The sequence below is a fragment of the Cyprinodon variegatus genome, unplaced genomic scaffold (genome assembly GCF_000732505.1).
Source record: "Cyprinodon variegatus isolate N-32 unplaced genomic scaffold, C_variegatus-1.0 Scaffold716, whole genome shotgun sequence".
Classification (NCBI taxonomy): Eukaryota; Metazoa; Chordata; class Actinopteri; order Cyprinodontiformes; family Cyprinodontidae; genus Cyprinodon; species Cyprinodon variegatus.
Genome location: NW_015151169.1, coordinates 325,216 through 344,060, shown reverse-complemented (window position 1 = coordinate 344,060; position 18,845 = coordinate 325,216). Strand labels below are relative to the sequence as shown.

At 37.9% G+C, this 18,845-nt stretch overlaps 3 protein-coding genes across 3 annotated transcripts in view; 2 read left to right on the top strand and 1 right to left on the bottom strand.

Moving 5' to 3' along the window:
- The first annotated feature begins 3,111 nt into the window (after positions 1–3,111).
- On the top strand, positions 3,112–5,076 carry LOC107097718 (retinal cone rhodopsin-sensitive cGMP 3',5'-cyclic phosphodiesterase subunit gamma-like). The gene is made up of 4 exons (XM_015394977.1): positions 3,112–3,219; positions 4,390–4,504; positions 4,593–4,630; positions 4,708–5,076. Coding segments are annotated over exons 1-4 (231 nt in total). The 5' UTR covers positions 3,112–3,218; the 3' UTR covers positions 4,785–5,076.
- Positions 5,077–9,143: 4,067 nt separating this feature from the next.
- LOC107097717 (guanylyl cyclase-activating protein 2-like) lies at positions 9,144–11,974 on the bottom strand. The gene is made up of 4 exons (XM_015394976.1): positions 11,756–11,974; positions 11,528–11,677; positions 10,439–10,535; positions 9,144–9,609 (listed from the first exon to the last, which is right to left on the bottom strand). The coding sequence occupies exons 1-4, from the start codon at positions 11,960–11,962 to the stop codon at positions 9,488–9,490; spliced, it is 576 nt and encodes a 191-aa protein (XP_015250462.1). The 5' UTR covers positions 11,963–11,974; the 3' UTR covers positions 9,144–9,487.
- A 3,737-nt stretch (positions 11,975–15,711) lies between these two features.
- Positions 15,712–18,845, top strand: part of LOC107097713 (guanylyl cyclase-activating protein 2-like) — a 10,524-nt gene continuing 7,390 nt past the window's right edge. The window contains exons 1-3 of the mRNA XM_015394970.1: positions 15,712–16,150; positions 16,232–16,381; positions 17,245–17,344. Of these exons, the coding sequence (XP_015250456.1) occupies positions 15,950–16,150; positions 16,232–16,381; positions 17,245–17,344 (451 nt within the window). The 5' untranslated portion in view covers positions 15,712–15,949. The remainder of the gene's footprint in view (positions 16,151–16,231; positions 16,382–17,244; positions 17,345–18,845) is intronic.

Below are 18,845 nucleotides of genomic sequence, written 5' to 3'. Positions count from 1 at the left end.
TGACTGTTTTTACTTCTTGTAAACATTTCAAAAGAAAAGAACATTTCAAATGATTAAAGCAGATCTTTGGGGTTGTATAGATTTTTATGCAAATTTCATTGTTGGTTGGAGATTTTTTTTCTTTTTAAAACTTAATCACTAAACATTTAACACAGAGGTCTAAAAGTCCCGCTCCCAGCCTATAATGTTATCAGGAAAGTGGAGAAATGTTAAATATAAATGTCTGAAGGACTAAATCTGTCCCAAATGGCAAACAAGGTCTGTCAGGTTACCAGAAGAAAGAAGGAAAACAGATTCTGGATGATGCGATCAGACATTAAGCAACAGGATAACATGCAAATAATGCACCTCTGCAATGGAGATGATCTGCAAATGTAGCTAAGATATAACAGGAAAATTGAGGCTTAATTCTAACATTAATGGTTAATCTTTTTTCTATTGTCTATTGAAATACCTCTCAGGTGGCAACAGTTGGTTTGATGAACAGAAAACAGCAGCAATCCAGCTACATTCTTCGTCTTTTCCAACAATAGCATGATCTATGCTCTAAATATTCTAAATCCATTAACTTTATCTATACAGCAATGCTAAGCAACCAAACCTGTCACATTGCAAATATAAAAAATAAGATAGAAAAAAACTGTAAAAACTAAGATTCATTTGCAAAGAAAATATGTACAAATATAAAAATAAAACACTTGAAGTCAAATGATGACAATGATTCTGTTCCAATCTGCACTGAGAACCATCTCTGCAGCATTTTGTGTGGAATGAAAGACTTTCGGGGAAACACTCAGCCATGGTTGGAGTGCAGTAGTCAAGTATGAATTCAATTTAATAATCTATATAGCATAAACTTACAATGCATGTCATCTCAAGGTATTTCACATGGAAAATTGAATTAAAACAGACTGACTGATAAGTGAAAAGCTTAGGAAGTTGCAGGGAGAACAGGCCAGTGAACTATGCAGTGAAATTGTGAGAATAATGTCTGAAGGACTAAATCTGTCCCAGATGTCAAACAAGGTCCATCAGGTTACTAGAATAAAGAAGGAACACAGGACAACATGAAAACAATGCACCTATGCAATGGAGATGAACTGCAAATGTAGCTAAGATAAAACAGGGAAGTTGAGGCCATAATCCAACAATGAGCAAAAAAACCAACCAGTCAGCTTAAATACTGAGGGAAGAGTGGAGAATGACAGAGAATGTAGTTGGAAGCTATTTAAAATTCTGCTGATCATAACCAGATTAAGAGATAAAACGATCTGTCCATAAGTAGAAATATCAATATAATGGAAAACATCCTGCTAAAGAACTAATAGAGCTAAGTTGACTTGTAGCCTTTACTGTTGAATATAAAATTCAGATAAATGAAAGAGTTATAGAAATTCTGCTCTAATACTACATTTACACCACACGCGATTGAGACAGCAGAAGTTGCTGCATGGTTTAAATTCAGTGGTTGAATTGCATTGAAGAAGGACACCTCCAGACTGGACAAAGTGGTGAGGGGAGCCGGCTGTCGGGTTCATAAAATGTAAGTTTTTTGAAAAAGGAAGAGCTGAAATACACAATTATGGATACAAATATTTCTGCAGAAAGGAGAGACAGTTGAACCCCAGACTCAAACACACTGTCTCCCACTGGACCTCCTCCGCAGAGCATTTCATTAACAGAACATGAAGCATGGTTACAAACAGAGTATTGTTCTGACAGAACAATTGATCAGTTCATGAAGACAGAATGCTCCATCAGAATGACAAGGCAGGATGGTCCTGACTGAATCATGAGACAGGAGTGGAGCATCCCCTTGCACAAATGTTTCATAAGCACACATTCATTTTATAATCATCACTGAATAAACCTAACAGCGGCTCTTAGACATCTTATGCAAAACAAATTACCTATTGTCACTCATATGCGATATTCTGCTCCCTTACTGTGCAATAACACATTCCTACTACTGTGTAATTTTTTACTTATTTATAAGGTCAGGTCATCTCAACTACTGTGTAGACTTCCCCTAGCTCTGTACTGTGCACATATTTTATATCTAAAGGAAACATATTCCAGGAAATTACAACTCTTTTATGCTGTATACTGCATACACTCTTTTTATACTGTCTGTTGTATTTTTATCTTAAATTGGCATCTTGCTTTAACTCTGCCCTTTGTACTTCTATGCTCTACTCTAAGTTACTGGAACCAGAATTTCCCTGAAGGAGTAATCCTAAGGGATAAATAAAGTTGAGTCTAAATCTATCAAGGGGCATCAAAAGGTCTCAAGCAGCAGGAGTGGTGCATCTTGACGCATCTTATCACACTTATCAATAATTTCTGTCTCCAGAGGAATTGACTTTAAATGCAATGAACCTATTATAACCCTTTTCAGGTCAAAAAGCAGCAACTGTTAAATGACTGACTTTTTATTGTAATCTCATTTATAGTCAGAAAATACTAGAAAGACGTAGTGCAGTTGAATTCATATATGACACAATTAATCCTATTACGTCTCCTTATGTGACATATTGCATCATTCTGTCTGTGATGCTGTTCATACGCACCAGTAAAGCTCAGCAGGTGATTTAGCACAGGTGTCGGAAAGAGGATGAGAATGCGATAACACCTCTGCGTTCGCTGCAAGGTAATGCATCGGGATGTTATGAACACATACATGTATCTGCACATGCTGTGGAAAGGTCGAGAGGCTGATTCAGCCCCTGGAGATTTGAACATCATCCTTGTTATGCAAGCTTTTATCATCTCTGTGACTCATCCTGTTATCCCGGAACAGACCAACCAGTCAGCTACTCATGTGTCAGCTGTATCTCCTTTTATTTTAGTCAGGAAAACTTAGACGGCTGCAAGAGAAAATGTTACAAAATAAGTCTTCTTTATAAAAATAAAATTAAACCAACTAGATTTTGTGTTGATTTTGTGTCAATGTCTTTATTTTAGATGCAAATTGTTTGGGATTAGAATGGAACACAACAAAAGGCTCCCAGGTATTATGAATTAACAAGGCTTAGTCATAAGACCTAATCCACCCCAAAGCTGAGAGGAAGCTAATCCCTGAAGGTGTATAAAGGCAGACGTTTGGATGAGGAGACAGAAGACCGAGAAAGCAAGAAGAAAGAGGACTACTTCTTTGTCTTGCAACAACTTCTTACACGCTTGCCTGCAAGGAAAATCATCTTTAACATCAGAAAACAAGTAAGTAGAATTTGTTAATGTGTTTATTGTGCTGAGCAGGTTCTATTCCTGTGCTTCTAGATTTATTATCTCCTTTAACACTGTGGACTGTAGGATCTCACTTTCTTTCTTGGAGGCTTTAGAGGCACCATTCTAGATCAGTTTACATCAGTTCAAATATATTTCCTCCTTTACTCCTCAATTGGATGGCGTCCCACATTTCCCTCCCCACCCTCATCTTCCATCCACCTGCTCCCTCTTGTTTCTTGCAAATAGAAAATGTCCTTAAATTTAGTTCATTTCGTTTCAGAAATACTTGTTTATCACAAAGGGACATGAAATGTTGTTGTAGTTCCAAGGATGTTCATGTTATAGTAAAGCTTAGGAATGTTCTTCTGTCTGCCACCAGCCTTTGACAAAATGCACTCTATTGTTATTTAACAATCTTCTACAGAGGATGCTCAGATGTTATGCTTTCGATGTGATGCAGATGACACCCAACCAGCTGTTGCTGTAAAACTATAAGTCTGCAAATCTCTAGCAGTTAACATTTTAAAGTTTATTGAGAAAAGTCCTGAGTTGGTGGTATGTAATGGACTCTATAATCCATTACATCAAGCCAGCTGCTTTAAACCTAAAGGATTCATTAATGCTGGACTCAACTCAGATAAATCCCATCAGTCCATTTTCTAAATCCTGTTTTTCTATTTGCGGTCGCTAGCTACAGTAAAGACAGGCGTCTCTCAGTGGCATTAAATAAATTAGAGTAATCTGAGCCCTTGTTACCTCTTGGCAGGATAACCGTAAGACAGTTTATGAAGCGATTCCTTAATCTCTCAGCTTCAAAGGAAACAGAATGCTGCTACTTCTGTATAATTTCAACTTCAATTCAATTGAACTGATTGTATAATTATTTTTCTTATTTTGAAACAGCTTGGTTCAAGTATTTTCAGGTCCTTTTGATGTCATTATTACATGGGCATAGTTTAATTTGGTCTTGTGGGTCATTAAGGTGCCCAATGAATAAAGCTTGTATGCCATTGGTAGCTAAAGCTATTTTCCTGCTAAGTGAGTAAAAAATACCAGAATGCTTTATTATTTTGAAAGTTTGAACAGCAGAATTTAAGCAGCTCGTTTTAATGAACCTAAAACTCATGTCTATGTATGAACTTTCTTCTTTCCGATGCTCAGTGGAGAACATGAATGCATCAGCAGTATCTGAGGATACCAAGCCCACTCCAGCTGAGTTCAAGCAGAAGGAGAGCAGACAGTTCAAGAGCAAAGCTCCCAAACCAGGGCAGAAAGGGTGAGCAGAGTCTTTCAAAATCAGGTATAAATATAATCTTCTCTGAAGATACAAATGTTTTCTAATTCAATGTTTAATTTCCATACAGCTTCAGCAGCGCTCTGCCAGGGATGGACGGGCTTGACGGTGAGTCTCTGTCCAGATTCAGCCTAAAGATTTGACATGTTGAGGCGTTTCCTCATGTTTGGCTTGTTTCCCTGCAGATGCTGCAGTGATCTGCCCCTGGGAGGAGTTCGGTGACGTTGAGTTGGGCGACCTGGCTCAGTTTGGAACCGCCTAGAACCCACAAACACCTGGAGCCACATCCAAGAGTTTTGGGGATTTTTTTTTTTGGTTTTGCTGGAGGATGTCTGCTGGAGGGAAGGAATGTGCTCTAGGCTGCAGGAGTTCTTTCATCGAATGACTCTGCAGCAGTTGAGCGTTTTTTTGTATTTTTGTATATTTCTCAGCCAAACTGCACTTTCAGAAACCCATTCATAAAATTATATTTTAATGCCCTGTTATCTGAAAAAAATATGACAAATTCCCCAGATTTTGTTGAAATGTATTTTTTTTTCTTTAATGCAAAATCAATCCTTTAATAATTTCCATCAATGATAGAATGATGGATTAAAACTATGCAAATGTCTGTATAAACATGAAAATTTGTACAATAAATCCACTTTTTTAGTCCATGGTGTCTGAACATCTGTTCTAATTGACTAAACAAATTAAACTAAAGAACTAAACTGATTTAGTAAATTAATTTCAGTTTATTTTATCAGTCTGGTTGATGTTTCATTTTGATTCAAAATGTTGGTTTCCTCAAATAAACCTGCTTTTATTGACACTGTATTAAAAATTCTGATTTGGGAAGTTCACACTAAATATTAATCCAACTTAATTATCCCAGAACTAGTGGTATAGTGGGTTTTACAGCATATCCCGTTATTTATCAAGTTAAATTGTCAATAAAGCTGTTTAAAAGCAACTTATGCTAAGTGCTTAAGTTGTCAATAACAATTATAAAACAAGAGAGTATGACGCAAGCTGACCAGAGCTGACTATCCATCCCAAGGGGTACTGGTGCTTATCTCCAGCTGTCAATGGGCGAGAGGAAGGGTCCACCCTGGACAGGTCGCCAGTCTATCCCAGTGAAACACAGAGACAAACAACCATTCACACACTTACACCTAAGGAGAATTTAGAGAAGCCAATTAACCTAACAGTCGTGTTTTTGTACTGTGGGAGGAAGCCAGAGTACCCAGAGAGAACCCACACATGCTCAGGGAGAAAATGCAAACTCCATGCAGAAAGACCCCGGGCCAGAAGTCAAACCCAGAACCTTCTTGCTGCAAGGCAGCAGTGCTACGCACTGTGCCACTAAGCAGCTGACCAGAGCTGACTAAATAATGATAAAATCAAGCAACTAAATATGGAACCTTAAAAAATATGGTGAACTGAATCTAAAGTGTCAAATAGAAAATCTTACCAGAAATAAATAAAAGTCTATAAATTGATTGTGTTGAGACATTCTAATGAGAAAGAAAAAGGAGAAATAAAGAAGACTAAAGATTTTAACTCCATCCTTCTTTCTCTCTCTCTCACGGCTCTTTAAGAGGATCAAAAACCATTTAAATCAATCCTCCTGCAGAAAGTAAAGCTGAATATTAGATGATTACTCTTTGATCCTAATAGAGTGACGCTTTATTGCAAACATTAAGATGTGTCGTCATATAACTGTTATGTCCTCAGAACGTCTGCTCCTTGCACTATCACTCTAGATTATGATCGAATTTGGCTTAAAATCTAATTTAAGAGTTTTTAACCTTAACATTTTCTTTACTGATAAGTAGAGAAGAGTGTGAAAAAAAATCATCATCAAAGATGCAATGGCATTTGAACATACGGACATAGGCTGAAAAGAAGACTTGGTGTTTGGTCAGAGTGGAGTGTAAATTAGGAGCTGGTAGCAGCTGTCTACAGGTGAGAGGCTGGGTCCACCCTGCACAGGTCGCCCAGTCCATCACAGGGCAACACAGAGACAAACAGGACAAAAAATCCATCCACTCACACTGAGGAGAATTTAGAGAAGCCAATTAACCTAACAGTCATGTTTTTGGACTGTGGGAGGAAGCCAGAGTACCCAGAGAGAACCCGCGCATGCTCAGGGAGAACATGCAAAGTCCATGCAGGCTGCAAGGCAGCAGTGCTACCCACCGCGCCACTGAGCGGCCTAAAAGTTATGTCATGCTTAAAAAAAAGAGTTGCAAAAAAAAAACCCTTTGGCCCAAGGTTGGACTTTTGGTTCCCTTCGGTTGAGGTTGCAAGGTTGGCCGGAAATTCGGGTGAAGGGCTGAGTCCTTATTGGAAGTGATGGAAAGGAATCTCCCAGTCCACATTCTCAAACACAGCAGTCAGGTCAGGGAGAGGAAGGACCAGAGCTACCAGAGTCCACTGAACAAATGATTATCAGAAGGGGTTTAAAGCTAGACTGAAACGTCTCAGAAATAAAACCTCAACTGAATAGAAAATGTTTTCTCTACAACTTTGGACAGAAATGGGGATTTAGAGATTAGTCTAAAAGCTTAACCCTTCATTTTTTTTAATTCACCATTAGAACGTGGGAAAAAGCAGGACCACAGAATGCTGCTGCCACCACCATGCTTAACACTCATCCAGTCATAATCTTAGACTATTCATAATCTTTTTCCTCTTCTGACCTATGTGTGTTTTTTACCAGCCATTGTCTTTTCCATCCTGACAGTAGCAAGTTTCACTCTTGTAGATTAAGAAATTTTTTCCGGGTCACCGTGGTTTGAGTCAACCTGAGATCTCTAACTGTAGATGTTTTCATCCGGACACACATCTTTCAGATTTGCTTTAGGTTTTCATTTAAAAACTGCTGTCAGTATTTCTTGTTGTCATGCCCACAATCTCCAGACAGATCAGTTGATGATTTCTTCTAATATTTTTCAGGTGTTTGAACTTATTAATTTATTCTTTGATCCTATATTCTGTGTTTCTTGTTTAGGATTAATCCTGTTTTGTTTCATGTGTTTTTCTATTTCAGGTATCTTTTATTGTTTAGTATTTTGTTTATACTAAACTACCTACCTAATGAACCGTCATCCTTGTTAAACTGTTTTGCCTGTTATCACCTGCAGCAAGTGCTTTATATATGCTTCTGTTTTTTCATCACCTCTTAGAGGAAAAGTCTGCTCATATTCAGAATTTAAACTATTACAAGTGCTTTATATATGACATTATTACAAACATTTCAATAAATGATAAGTGTTTTAATTAGGAGTAATTTAATTTGAATGTGCTTGAATGGAGGCATCCATGTTTGTCAAAGAGCACTACTGCCACCTACTGGTTTGTGACGTCACTGTGCGGTATCGGCTGTTGATCAAGTCCCAGTGCTGCATCTGGTATTTGTCAAAACGTGCTATTATCCAAGTCATCTTGAAAACATTCTTCTTCGAAATCTTAGCTACGTTTTATGTGGGGTTTTTTTCTGGCCAGAAGTTCGATGGCAAATCCTCCCTCTTCAAGTTGGCAATCCAACGACGAACCCGTCCGTGGAGGATCAGGAATCGGAAAGGTGAAATAACTCTTTTTTTCTTTTCACTCTTACCCAATATATTACAATATCCAGCTGCCATGCACATGGGCATTGTCAGTTTCACTATAGCTCTGGTGAATTTCAATGGTGAAGTCCTCTGAAAATCTTCAATAATTGTTGTTGATTGCAGATGTGTCTAGTAGTTCCCATTGATTTTGCTTGTAAAGCGGGGAGAATGGGGCAAGGCTTACCGCACCGTGACATCACTGCTGGAAGATGGCAGGAGGGAGGGGTTACTATATTTGGGCAAAAATGGTTATTCCCAGACTCAGTGAATTATTATTTTAATTTTTTACTGATTAACCCTAGAGTCATTAAATCACCACAGACATATTCGCTTTAGGTATAGATAAGGATCCATTGATTATTCTTTGCTGACCGGACTTTTCCTTTAAAGCAAATATCGTTTCCAAAGCTTGTGTCATTAAATTCTTTAGGTTTTTTCATGTTTTTTTTATTTATTTAAATGCTTTAACTCACCGAGCTGGTTCTGCCTGCCCGTGCCTTGGGTCCGCTCAGAAACTCCTACTGATGGTTTTTTTAATAGTTTGCCTTTGCAAAGAATAAGTTCTTTGATCTCTGAAGTTGCAATTGTTTAATGGATTCATGAGACTTTTCTAAATTTTGGTTCTCCTCCTTAGCTCTTCACTAAGTGCCTGTATTCTTCCTTTTAAGGTACAAGAGGAGATGCTTTCATCAGCATGCATCAATATTAAAGCTTTAGAATCGATCCTGTGTGAATAAAATAAATGAATGTATCATTGAGTACCAGAATACTGATGTACATTTCAAACAGTTGATTAAAACCCCCAATGATTGACCTTCAGAAGGAGAGAAGAAACCTTCTGCTCGCATCTGCAGCTCTAATGATGTCACACTGCAGTTTATAGAGTAGCTCTATAGAAACAACAAACGGTTCAATATCAAAACATTCCTCTTTATTCTTCCACTTTCTCTCCTTTTCAAGGCAATAACATGTAAGAAACTTCAAACAGAACTTTGTTCATAACTCCATCCTTTCTGTCACATCAATGAATATGAATATTTCCTTCAGACCTGCTGCTTCTGGGACGTCATTTTTAAAACATTTCAGCTTTAACCACATTGGACACTGGATGACATGACTTTGTTAGAATATATGCAGATAATCTGAACATTGCAATCATTGATGAAGATTAATTCTGATTCAAATATCATAAATGTGGATATGAAGTAGTTCATTCATCTGTATTGGATGATTAAACTCACTCAAGAGGTTCCTGCAGAACTTCTGTCTCATAAAGCGGTCCAGCGCTGAGTTTTAAAAGGCAACTCATAACTCACAGATTAAATATATTTAAACCAAAGGAAGAGGTCATCCGCTGAGCATTTAAAGGTCAACATAGTTTCCTGCAGTTTCGGATCACCCAGCCGGAGGTGTTGATGTCTAGATTGAGAAGGTCCATGAGCCAATCGTCTTTCTGGGCCCCCTCCATGAACTCACTCAGTGTTATCTCACCTGAGAAGACGGGGAAAAACAAAGAGCCCCCATGAAAATCTCCTTAACATCAAATCTTTATTTTCTTACTCACAAAAAGCTTATCTTTGATTGGAACTCTGGAAAAATAAAAATGCTTTTGGATAAATTAGGTATGAGCATTTCATGTGAACCAGTACTTTTAAAATAAATTCCTCGCAAAAAAATGTCTCGCAAAATTAAAACAGTTATGTTGTGAAGTTATGGCATATTTTTAGAAAGTTAAGTGGAAGGAAAAAATGTCCATTATGAAAAGATGCACGAGTAACTGCAGCCTTTAGAGGATTGACAAGCAAAGTAGATTTAATAAAGAGGGATGAGCTTAAGAAAAAGTGGCCTAAAGCTGGAGTCAGAACATCAAGATCCACAACAAACAAAAAAACTCTGCAGATTAACTGTAACAGCTGGTTCAAGGAGGATGGTGTTACTGATAGGCCTCTAATTTAAACAAGAACCCTGATGCTTAGAGACCAAAACTTCATGAAGAATCAACGGAGTCAAGAGGCATCAGAACCAACAATGCAGATGCAATCAAAGCAAACTGGGAACCAACTTACCTTTTAAGAGGCTGACATTTCGATTGTTTTGGGCTTAATCAATTTTCTTGTTTTCTGAGACTCTGAATTTTTGTTATTCTTATCTGTAATAAACAATCCTTAAATCCACCAGAAGTAAATGCTGGAATATTTCCCTCTATGTCTGATAAATCTATAAAAGTTTCACTTTCTAAACTGAGTTGTAGAAGAGAAGTAAACTTCTCCTTGTGATTCCTAACTGTGGGAGCTGAGGATGAGCGTGTTCTCCAACCTACCGTCATTATTGTCGTCAACGCGCTCAAAGATCCGATCGCAGATCTCCGACGGAGTCAGACCGACTTCACTCCCCTGAAGCTTGATTTTGTGAAGAACCTTGGATCAGAAATTAGTAAGTCACACATTAAAACCTACAGCTGTTCTCATAACGTTTGATTAAAAGCAAAACTGATAAATCTTAAAATCTAAAACAGACTGAAGAAAAGTTAAAAAACACAAACTTTCAGTACCATTGGTATTATCATCCATGTTATTAGTATTTCATACAGTTATTTTTTGTTGTTTGGGCAATGGTGCTTTACTGACTATAATATATTTTACAAAAATCAGATCTTATTACCAACTCTAATTTATTTAAACACTTTGGTAGGTCTGCTAAAACACAAATTATTTTTTTTTGTTCTCATTTGATGACAACGTGAAAATCAAAGTAAATCCAGTAGGTGGAGGCTCATTAGGATTTTTATAAGATTATAATCATATTTATTTTTTATAGGTCTTTATAAATCTTCTACTTTTTGTCCAGATTATTTTATTTTATCATTTTCTTCAGAGAAGCTTTGGTCTTTTCTCAGCATCTTTTTACATCAAACTTGTAGCATGAAAAGAAACATTGAGGAAAACAGCGTTGGAGGCCAGTCTCTGGTGCATTTTTTTTATTAACGAATGGGGGAGAAAATTTTAATGAGCTTAAATAAACCCTTAGAAAACATAAAAATCTGATTCTATTAACTGATATCAGAGTGGCCTAAATCTACTAAGGCAAACAGGCTTATTAGGGGCAAAACCCAACCAGGGGACTAAAGGTTAGATGTTGTTCATGAGACTCCAGATTAGATGTTCGCTGATGATGGTGTTCTATTAGAACATCAGCCCAGCTTTGATGCTCCAGCTCAGGACAGCTGTGCTTTCTTACCAGCTGATCTCCAGGTTAAAGGGGCTTAGGATCAACTCTTTTTCTGTCAATGGAGCCACATGACATGACCTTAGCCTCTTACCCTAATCCCAGATTACTGGGTCACTGAAGTCCACCCCGAGACGATTTCTGTTACAGAACTTTAAACTTTAGCTGTTCATCTTTTTCTCACCCTTATGAGGAGCTTCACCTCCTTCCTGTCCAGTTTTCCGTTCCCGTCTCGGTCGTACATCTTAAAGGACCATTTGAGCCGATCTTCCAGATTCCCTCTTAGAATCAAGTTAAGAGCAGCAACGTACTCAATGAAGTCCAGCGTGTTGTCCTGTGGATAAACCAGGAGTGTTAATCAAAAAAAGACCCTGACTGTGACTTCCGGCATCCAGATGTGAAAATGGTTCACCTGGTTTGTGTCGAATGAGCGGAAGATTGTCTCGAGGAAGAGGGACTCCTCTCGCGAGCTGCTCTGGACGCCAAACATCCTCTTGAACTCGTGTAGATGCAAGGCGCCGCTGGGACATTCCCTCAGAAAAATGACACACATCTCCTGAATCTGAGCAAGATTCCCATCACTGCTGCTTTTCTCTTGCTTCCTGGTGTCCAGTTGCATTGGTCCAAAGGATCCCTGCGGAGTTTGTGAAAGTTCTGATCGTCTATCTAACGTGGCGAAGGCTCCAATTGACTCAGTCAGTCACACTAAAGAGATTTGCACCGTCAGCCGGCTTCTCTCAGGAGGCATGCTTCTAAGAGATTAATCACATTACCTCATTAGACTATTGCATAAAATGTTTAACCCTTTGAAATAAATCAACAATTGCCTTGTTGGACTTTTCATATTTAGCGTCTGCTGTTTCCTCACGATGAGGAAAAATTATAATTATTTATCTATTTATTGAGACATTCAGCGTTTATGTTTACTTTCCAAATTTATGGCTAACTTTCAGATTTTTCATCACTTTCTCTTTACTTTTACACATCAGTAAGGCTGAAGGAGACTGCGGAAGGATGCTGCTCGCCATCCTCATGTGACTGAATACCTTCTGTGTAGAAATCAGGCTGCTGGTCTCTAAAGGTGAGAAAGTTAACAATCCATCAAAGTTTAAAGCATCTAGACATTTTTCCCTGGGGTCCAGATAGTCAAGTCAATACAGAGCTCATCATAGATGAAAAGGTAAAGTAGGCAGTTAAAATAAAAAGTGGATCAATTAAAAATAAACAAATACATTTATTTAAATCACAGTAATTAGATCAGAATTTTGGTTATTCCTATAAAAACGTTTGCTGTTTATTAACAGAGTTTAATTAGTTTTTTAAATTCAGATTTGGAAGCATCAAAACTGCTTTGAGAAATAAAAATGCTTATGATATAAGAGATTTTAGGTTATTTGAGCCCTGTATTTAAGACCGGTAAACATGTATTTAAACATTTACGTTTGAAACAAACTATAGAGAAACATGATAGGCTGCATCCATTTCTTTAAAGTACAGTAACGACCATAACCTACGACTGACAGAAAATAGAAAACATGATGAACATTTGTCTTTAAAGTAAAATTAATATTTGATTTAAGTTTAATCAACCCATTAAATAAGATATATGGAAACTGTGAGCTCTTTTAAAAAGCTTGTTGAATTTCTAATACTTTTAACCTTCTATTAACCTACCAACATTTTTTTTAAATCACAGAGCTACCTGAAGTTCTTGGTCTTTTTTCATGAGTCAGAGCACCATAGGCTGTTTTATGTTTGCAAATTTACCTTCCTCTCTCCTTTACACCCCAACAATGAAGGGTTAATGTTTTTTTTTTTTGTTTTTTTTTCAAAAGCTTCCAAATGTAGCTTTTGTTACCAATAATCTTTTCAATAAAGGTATAGAGGACAATCTTTTATTTCCGTGTGGATCATCTAAATAAGTAGTCCTCCTATATCTGTAAAATAAAACAATGTGGTTGGCTCTAAGGAGAGCAGAGACAGAGGACAATCTGGTACCCCTTTTCCACTGACCAAAAAAACAGTTTAAACCCTGAAACAATTGCTCTTTAGTGGCTCACTGACTGGTGTCTACTGGGTCAAATGACTCAGAAAACGACCCATATTAAAATTTCCTCAGCTCTGATCGGTGTGCTCTGGGAACACCAGAGTCGGGTTGACCCACTAAATTACATGATACCATTGAAGGCAATTTACGCACGTCAACACCACAGCAGTCGCTTCTGATCTAACAAGCCGAAACAACTCTGTTTACATTAAATAAGCATAGAGCAGCTCTTGTGAGAGGGATTCAGACAGATAATAGAGAGAAACAATAAAGCACACTGATTATGCCCTGGCTTCCTTCCATGTTGCTCTCCATTGTTTACTTTCCTGACTTCTGTCATAATGGTGACTGGAGAAGTTTCTTACTTTTTTACTCCAAGGTTAGAACATATCTAGGCCTTTTTTTTATCCTTATCAGTTTGCCTAACTATCTCCATCCAAAACCTCACCAGTAAAAAGTCCCTTTCCTTCTTCAAAAACAGATTTTACTTTTGTGTCCAATTTCCCTTTTATCTCATGAGGCTGAAAATGTTAATTACACCATAAACAACAGATCTTCATATTATTTTTATTCGAACTTTGTTGATTTTACATTGGAGAAATTTACTTCTGACTTTAACCCATCCCCTTGGGGAGCAGCGGGCTGCCATGTGGGGCATCCGGGGAGCAGTGACAGGTTAAGGGTCTTTGCTCAGGGAACCAGAGTGGCAATCTCAGGGAACCTCAGGATTCACCCCCCAAGTTCTATGCCATAACCACTAGGCCGCCACCCCCCACCCCCCCAATATTAAAGCAACACGAAGAAATCAAGATGTGACTAAGTAAAGTTCTCCTGTTGGGATAGTGGCTGGACTACAGCCAGGACTCAGGATACCAAGATAGAACTCAGGTGTGCCAGATCCTCTGAGAGGCAGCAGGTTAAAGATAACCTACAAGGACATGCCAGGACACATATAATAAAGACTGATACATTTAATGGACCAATGAGAGTGAAAATAGATCACTTAGATCTGCCATGATCCTTTAGTGTTAGAGATTAGCATTTTGCTTGTGTTTATTTGCTAATATTCTTCCATGCTGTCTTACAATATCCTATTCTTTTCTCCATTTGTCATAGTTATGCTAAGGTGCCTGACCTGCAAATGTTTTTTTGGAATCGGATCATAGCACATGCCAAGCTGGGTTTATAGTTACCAGTCATGGATTAAAGCCAGAAGGTTATTTTTTGTAGTAGATGGTTACGGCCCAAGATCACAGTAGGGGTTTTTCTATAACATGAAGGACACACAAGGGAAATATGCTTGGAGAAAATACAAGAAATTCAAAGATGGTTGGTATTCCCCATGGGCCAACACTGAAGCAATGAGGCCAGGCAGCCAGCTCCCCATATTCTCCTACTAAAGGCATGTGGATTAAGCTATGTGCAGAAGCGCAACTGCAGAACTCCACCATTCAGAACCCAAGGCCCTAGATCCCTGACACTATTATTTTCTCTAAGATTTATTTTCTATGTTTGGTTTTCCTCAGTTCATTAGGTAGGTAATTGTTTTTTTCCCCCCATAACATTGTATTTTTTCTTTACCCAGCTCTGTCCTCCATCCCTCAGACTCCAGGGTTACCTTCTATCTCAGCTGCTCTCACATATCTTGATTTACTCAACAGCTTCCATCCTCTTCTATCATTCTCACTTTTTCACTCTTTATACAATTCACTATTTTACATTGGGTTTTTTTGTTTCACTTCCTGTTTCTCCATACATGCTTTATCTTCACCCTGTGCTGTAAGTTAAGGTGTTTGAGACATCTAGTGGGGGGCGAAGGGAAATGCTGGAATAACGTAAAAGAAAACATATCTCAACCGGACATAAATATACCTAAGCAGCATTCGTTCTCTTTGTATATTTCAGAACCATTATAAGCTAGTTAAGGCTCATCAGTCTGTCACATCCATGTTAAATCCTATTCCGTAATTAACAATGTAGATGAAGAAGGCTACTGGTGGTTTAAAAAGCTGGTTTAAACATAAGAAAACACTCCATTTATCTCCTGAACATGAAGCTATTTCAGAAGCTGATTAGACTTTTGAAGATCCAATCACAGCACCGCTTCCCCTCCCCTGCGAGGTCAGCCTCCTCACGCGCTTCATCGGATCAACACATCGGCAAACACACACTTACGCTTTGACGGATTCAGACTTTTAATCTCTCTGGTGTGCAGGAGGAAAATCTGTTCCTCCCGGCAGTCAAACAGTCTGCAGATTAGCTTTCCAACACCAGCAAAAGTAGATTTAGAGAAATAAATGTAATTTGTTTTATGCCGGTGTAGCTCTAGTTTTAGAAATACAGAGGTCTTCCTTCAGACCTTCTTTATAGGTGGGGATTTGATTGGGATACATGAGGACTCAATAGGATTTGTTTACCAGGTGCTCCAGAAATAGCTCCCAGGGACCACTCTTCTGGAAAAGGTCAGTTGAAACCATGAGCTCCTGATGGCACTGCCAGGATGTACCGACTCAAAAACCCATCATCTGAGGGGATTTCTGCACCTTCCTGTTTGAAATTATGGGTCAGGTCCAGGCCACCTCAGAAAAAGAAGTGACTCTTCAGCACATTCAGGAACTGTACCGGAAATTTACCAGTGAATGTCCAAGTGGAAACCTGCACCTGCATGAATTCAAGAAAATCTTTGGGGTCAACAGCAAATCACCAGAGGAGGAGCTGGCTTTCATTGAACTTGTCTTTAAATCCTTTGATACTAATAAGGTAGTGCTTCTTGTTTAATACATCTATCTTAGCTGATGTAAGGTTGTTTCCACAGAGTTTGTAATTTATGGTTCTATTTAGGACGGTAAATTGGACTTCATGGAGTATGTGGCAGCTGTGAACCTCGTTCTTCGTGGAAAACTCATCGACAAACTGAAGTGGTCTTTTAAAGTGTATGACAATGATGGGAATGGCTCTCTGACCAATCAGGAAGTGAGACGTGTTGTCAAAGTGAGTCTTCAGCTCATGGTTTGTTTGTTTTTCTACTCTGCTTGTTTTATGGAAAGCATTTGGAACAGTTATAAAAGTTACAGCAAATGCAAATGAGCTTAAAATGAAACTAGTACACATGGGCCACACTGCTGTATTTTAAGCAACACAAACAAACTGCAGCATAATCCTGCTCATTTTACTATGTGCAGTTGAAAGAAACACTGTAATGCTCAGGCTCAGGTCAATGTGTTGTATGAAAATTGAATTTCAAATTAAAAAAGCTTCTGTTGTGGGCATCTAGAGACAAATCAACAGTCATTTCTTGTATCATGGGAGGAAAGCCACGATCTCAGGGTCATGGAATGGTAGTGGAATGGATTAATGGAAAACAAACAATTACTACTGCACGGGAACCAGTTTTTTTCTCCCAATAAGTACCTGTAAGTCCCAAAAATGTATCATATTCCTAGAAAATTGTCCCCCAAAGGTAACAAAACCACAGCCACATGCATAAGTTTGCATTTCTTCCCATATTAACACTCTACATTGACTTGCATTAATTTTAGTTACTGCATTGATGCCCAACCCTAACCATTACCTGTATATTCCTAACTCTAAGAATAATTTAAAGTAAATTCACATAATACCTCTAAAGTGACTCTCTGGCATTAAAGATGGCCGTCCATCACATTAGGACCAGCCATCACCTTGTCGGTCCTCACATGTTAGTAAAAATACCAAACATGGTCTTAAATGGGTAACATGCACAGCCACACAAAGAATGTAATCAGAATAACAACAAAGTTTGAAATTATTATAAAGTTTCTATTTTCAAAGATTTAATTGTAAATATTGTTATTTTTTGTTTTGTTTTTTCCCAGATCATCACTAAGATTAAAAGACGCAATGAGCAGAATGTGGAAGTTGATGTTGATGACATCTGTGACAGGATATTTCAACTGGTGGACAAGAACAAAGACTGTAAGTCAAAACATGAAGAAAATTCTTTTTATTTTAAACTATTACAAATGAATATGTTTGCTCTTCGTTTTTACTCTGAATCTGAACTTTTTGTGTCGTAGAGCAAAAAACACTGGAATTGGAAGTAGCAAAAACCCCTGAAGGGATAATTAATGTCAGGGAATCATCAACAATGACCATGTTATTTGCAGGTCAAACATCATATTTCAAAATCAGAAATGACAAAATATTAAAATATGACCCAAAACATACTTGTTAACATAATGATGTTCAAAGTAGACAATTTATCCTAAAGTTCTCTTTGTTCGCACATAAAGAGCCTTAAGAGTTATGTTTCTCTAAAACAGTAAAGCTTAGCCATGCATGGTTGATGATATGAGTTAGGTAATGTCTTGTTTTGAAGAAAGAAGCATCCTAAGGCTAAGGAATGAGATCACATTATAGTTTACCTCAAAATTAAGAGTTCTTTTTTAGTAAAGTCAACAGTCAGACCGTCAGGTTTTCCACAGACACTGTTTTTGAGCTTGAAGTTCCTCAGCGAAGAAAATGTTTAGTTTCATCATTATTTCCTCTGTGAGTCAAAGAAAGTCAGCTGCAGCTAAGTCATTTTTACACATTACTGAGCTGCAGCTGCATTTTCTTTCGGTGTCTGAGCTAAATGAATGACTCTAATTCTGGAATTAGTTTTTTAAATCTATTTTATTCTTTAATATACCAGAACTTACATAAAAAGTATGATTATAGATTTTCTAAACATTAAATCAGGCATTATAATCCAACAGTGATGATCTTATTTTTACTCTTGCTTTGGTTATTTCTTTGATGACTACTTTTAAGTAGTGTTGCACCGATACCAATACCAGTATCAGGCAGGGCCCCGATACTGCAATAAAATGGTGGTATCGTAATCAGCGAGTACCAACGATTAGGGCACTGATACAATTTTGAGAGCCAAGAGTTTACTCAACTATTGTCTCCCATTCCAGAAAGGCAATAAAAAGTTCTACTGGACTCAGTTTGTTTTAGTCTTTTTCATGCTTCACAAAAGTAGGAAGCTGGTTGTAAAGCCATGATGGCAATTATTTTAGATCCAAGTAGTATGCAGTTCTTCATATATACAAACACATCAATTTAAAACAGATGATATCGGCCAATACTGCACAGCCAATTATCGGTATCGGGGTCGAAAAAGGGCATTGCCGCAACACAACTTTTAAGTATAAAAAAAATTCAAGTAGTGCCACTTTTACTAGAGCACCGTTTTTGGGTCCCTTACCCACCTCTGACAACATTTTATGAGAAGAATACATTGATCAGAGACGGACTGAGAAGTTTTTGTGCCACCAAAGATGCTGTGCTGAGTAGTATGACCAAACCAGCATTTGTTGGTCCTAGACCAGATTACCTGTCTCTAATAGGTTGATCACAGCTCTATATTTGGACAATCAAAGACTGGATATCTCTGCAAAGAGGTAAAAGCAGGCAGACAAGTGTAGAAAAC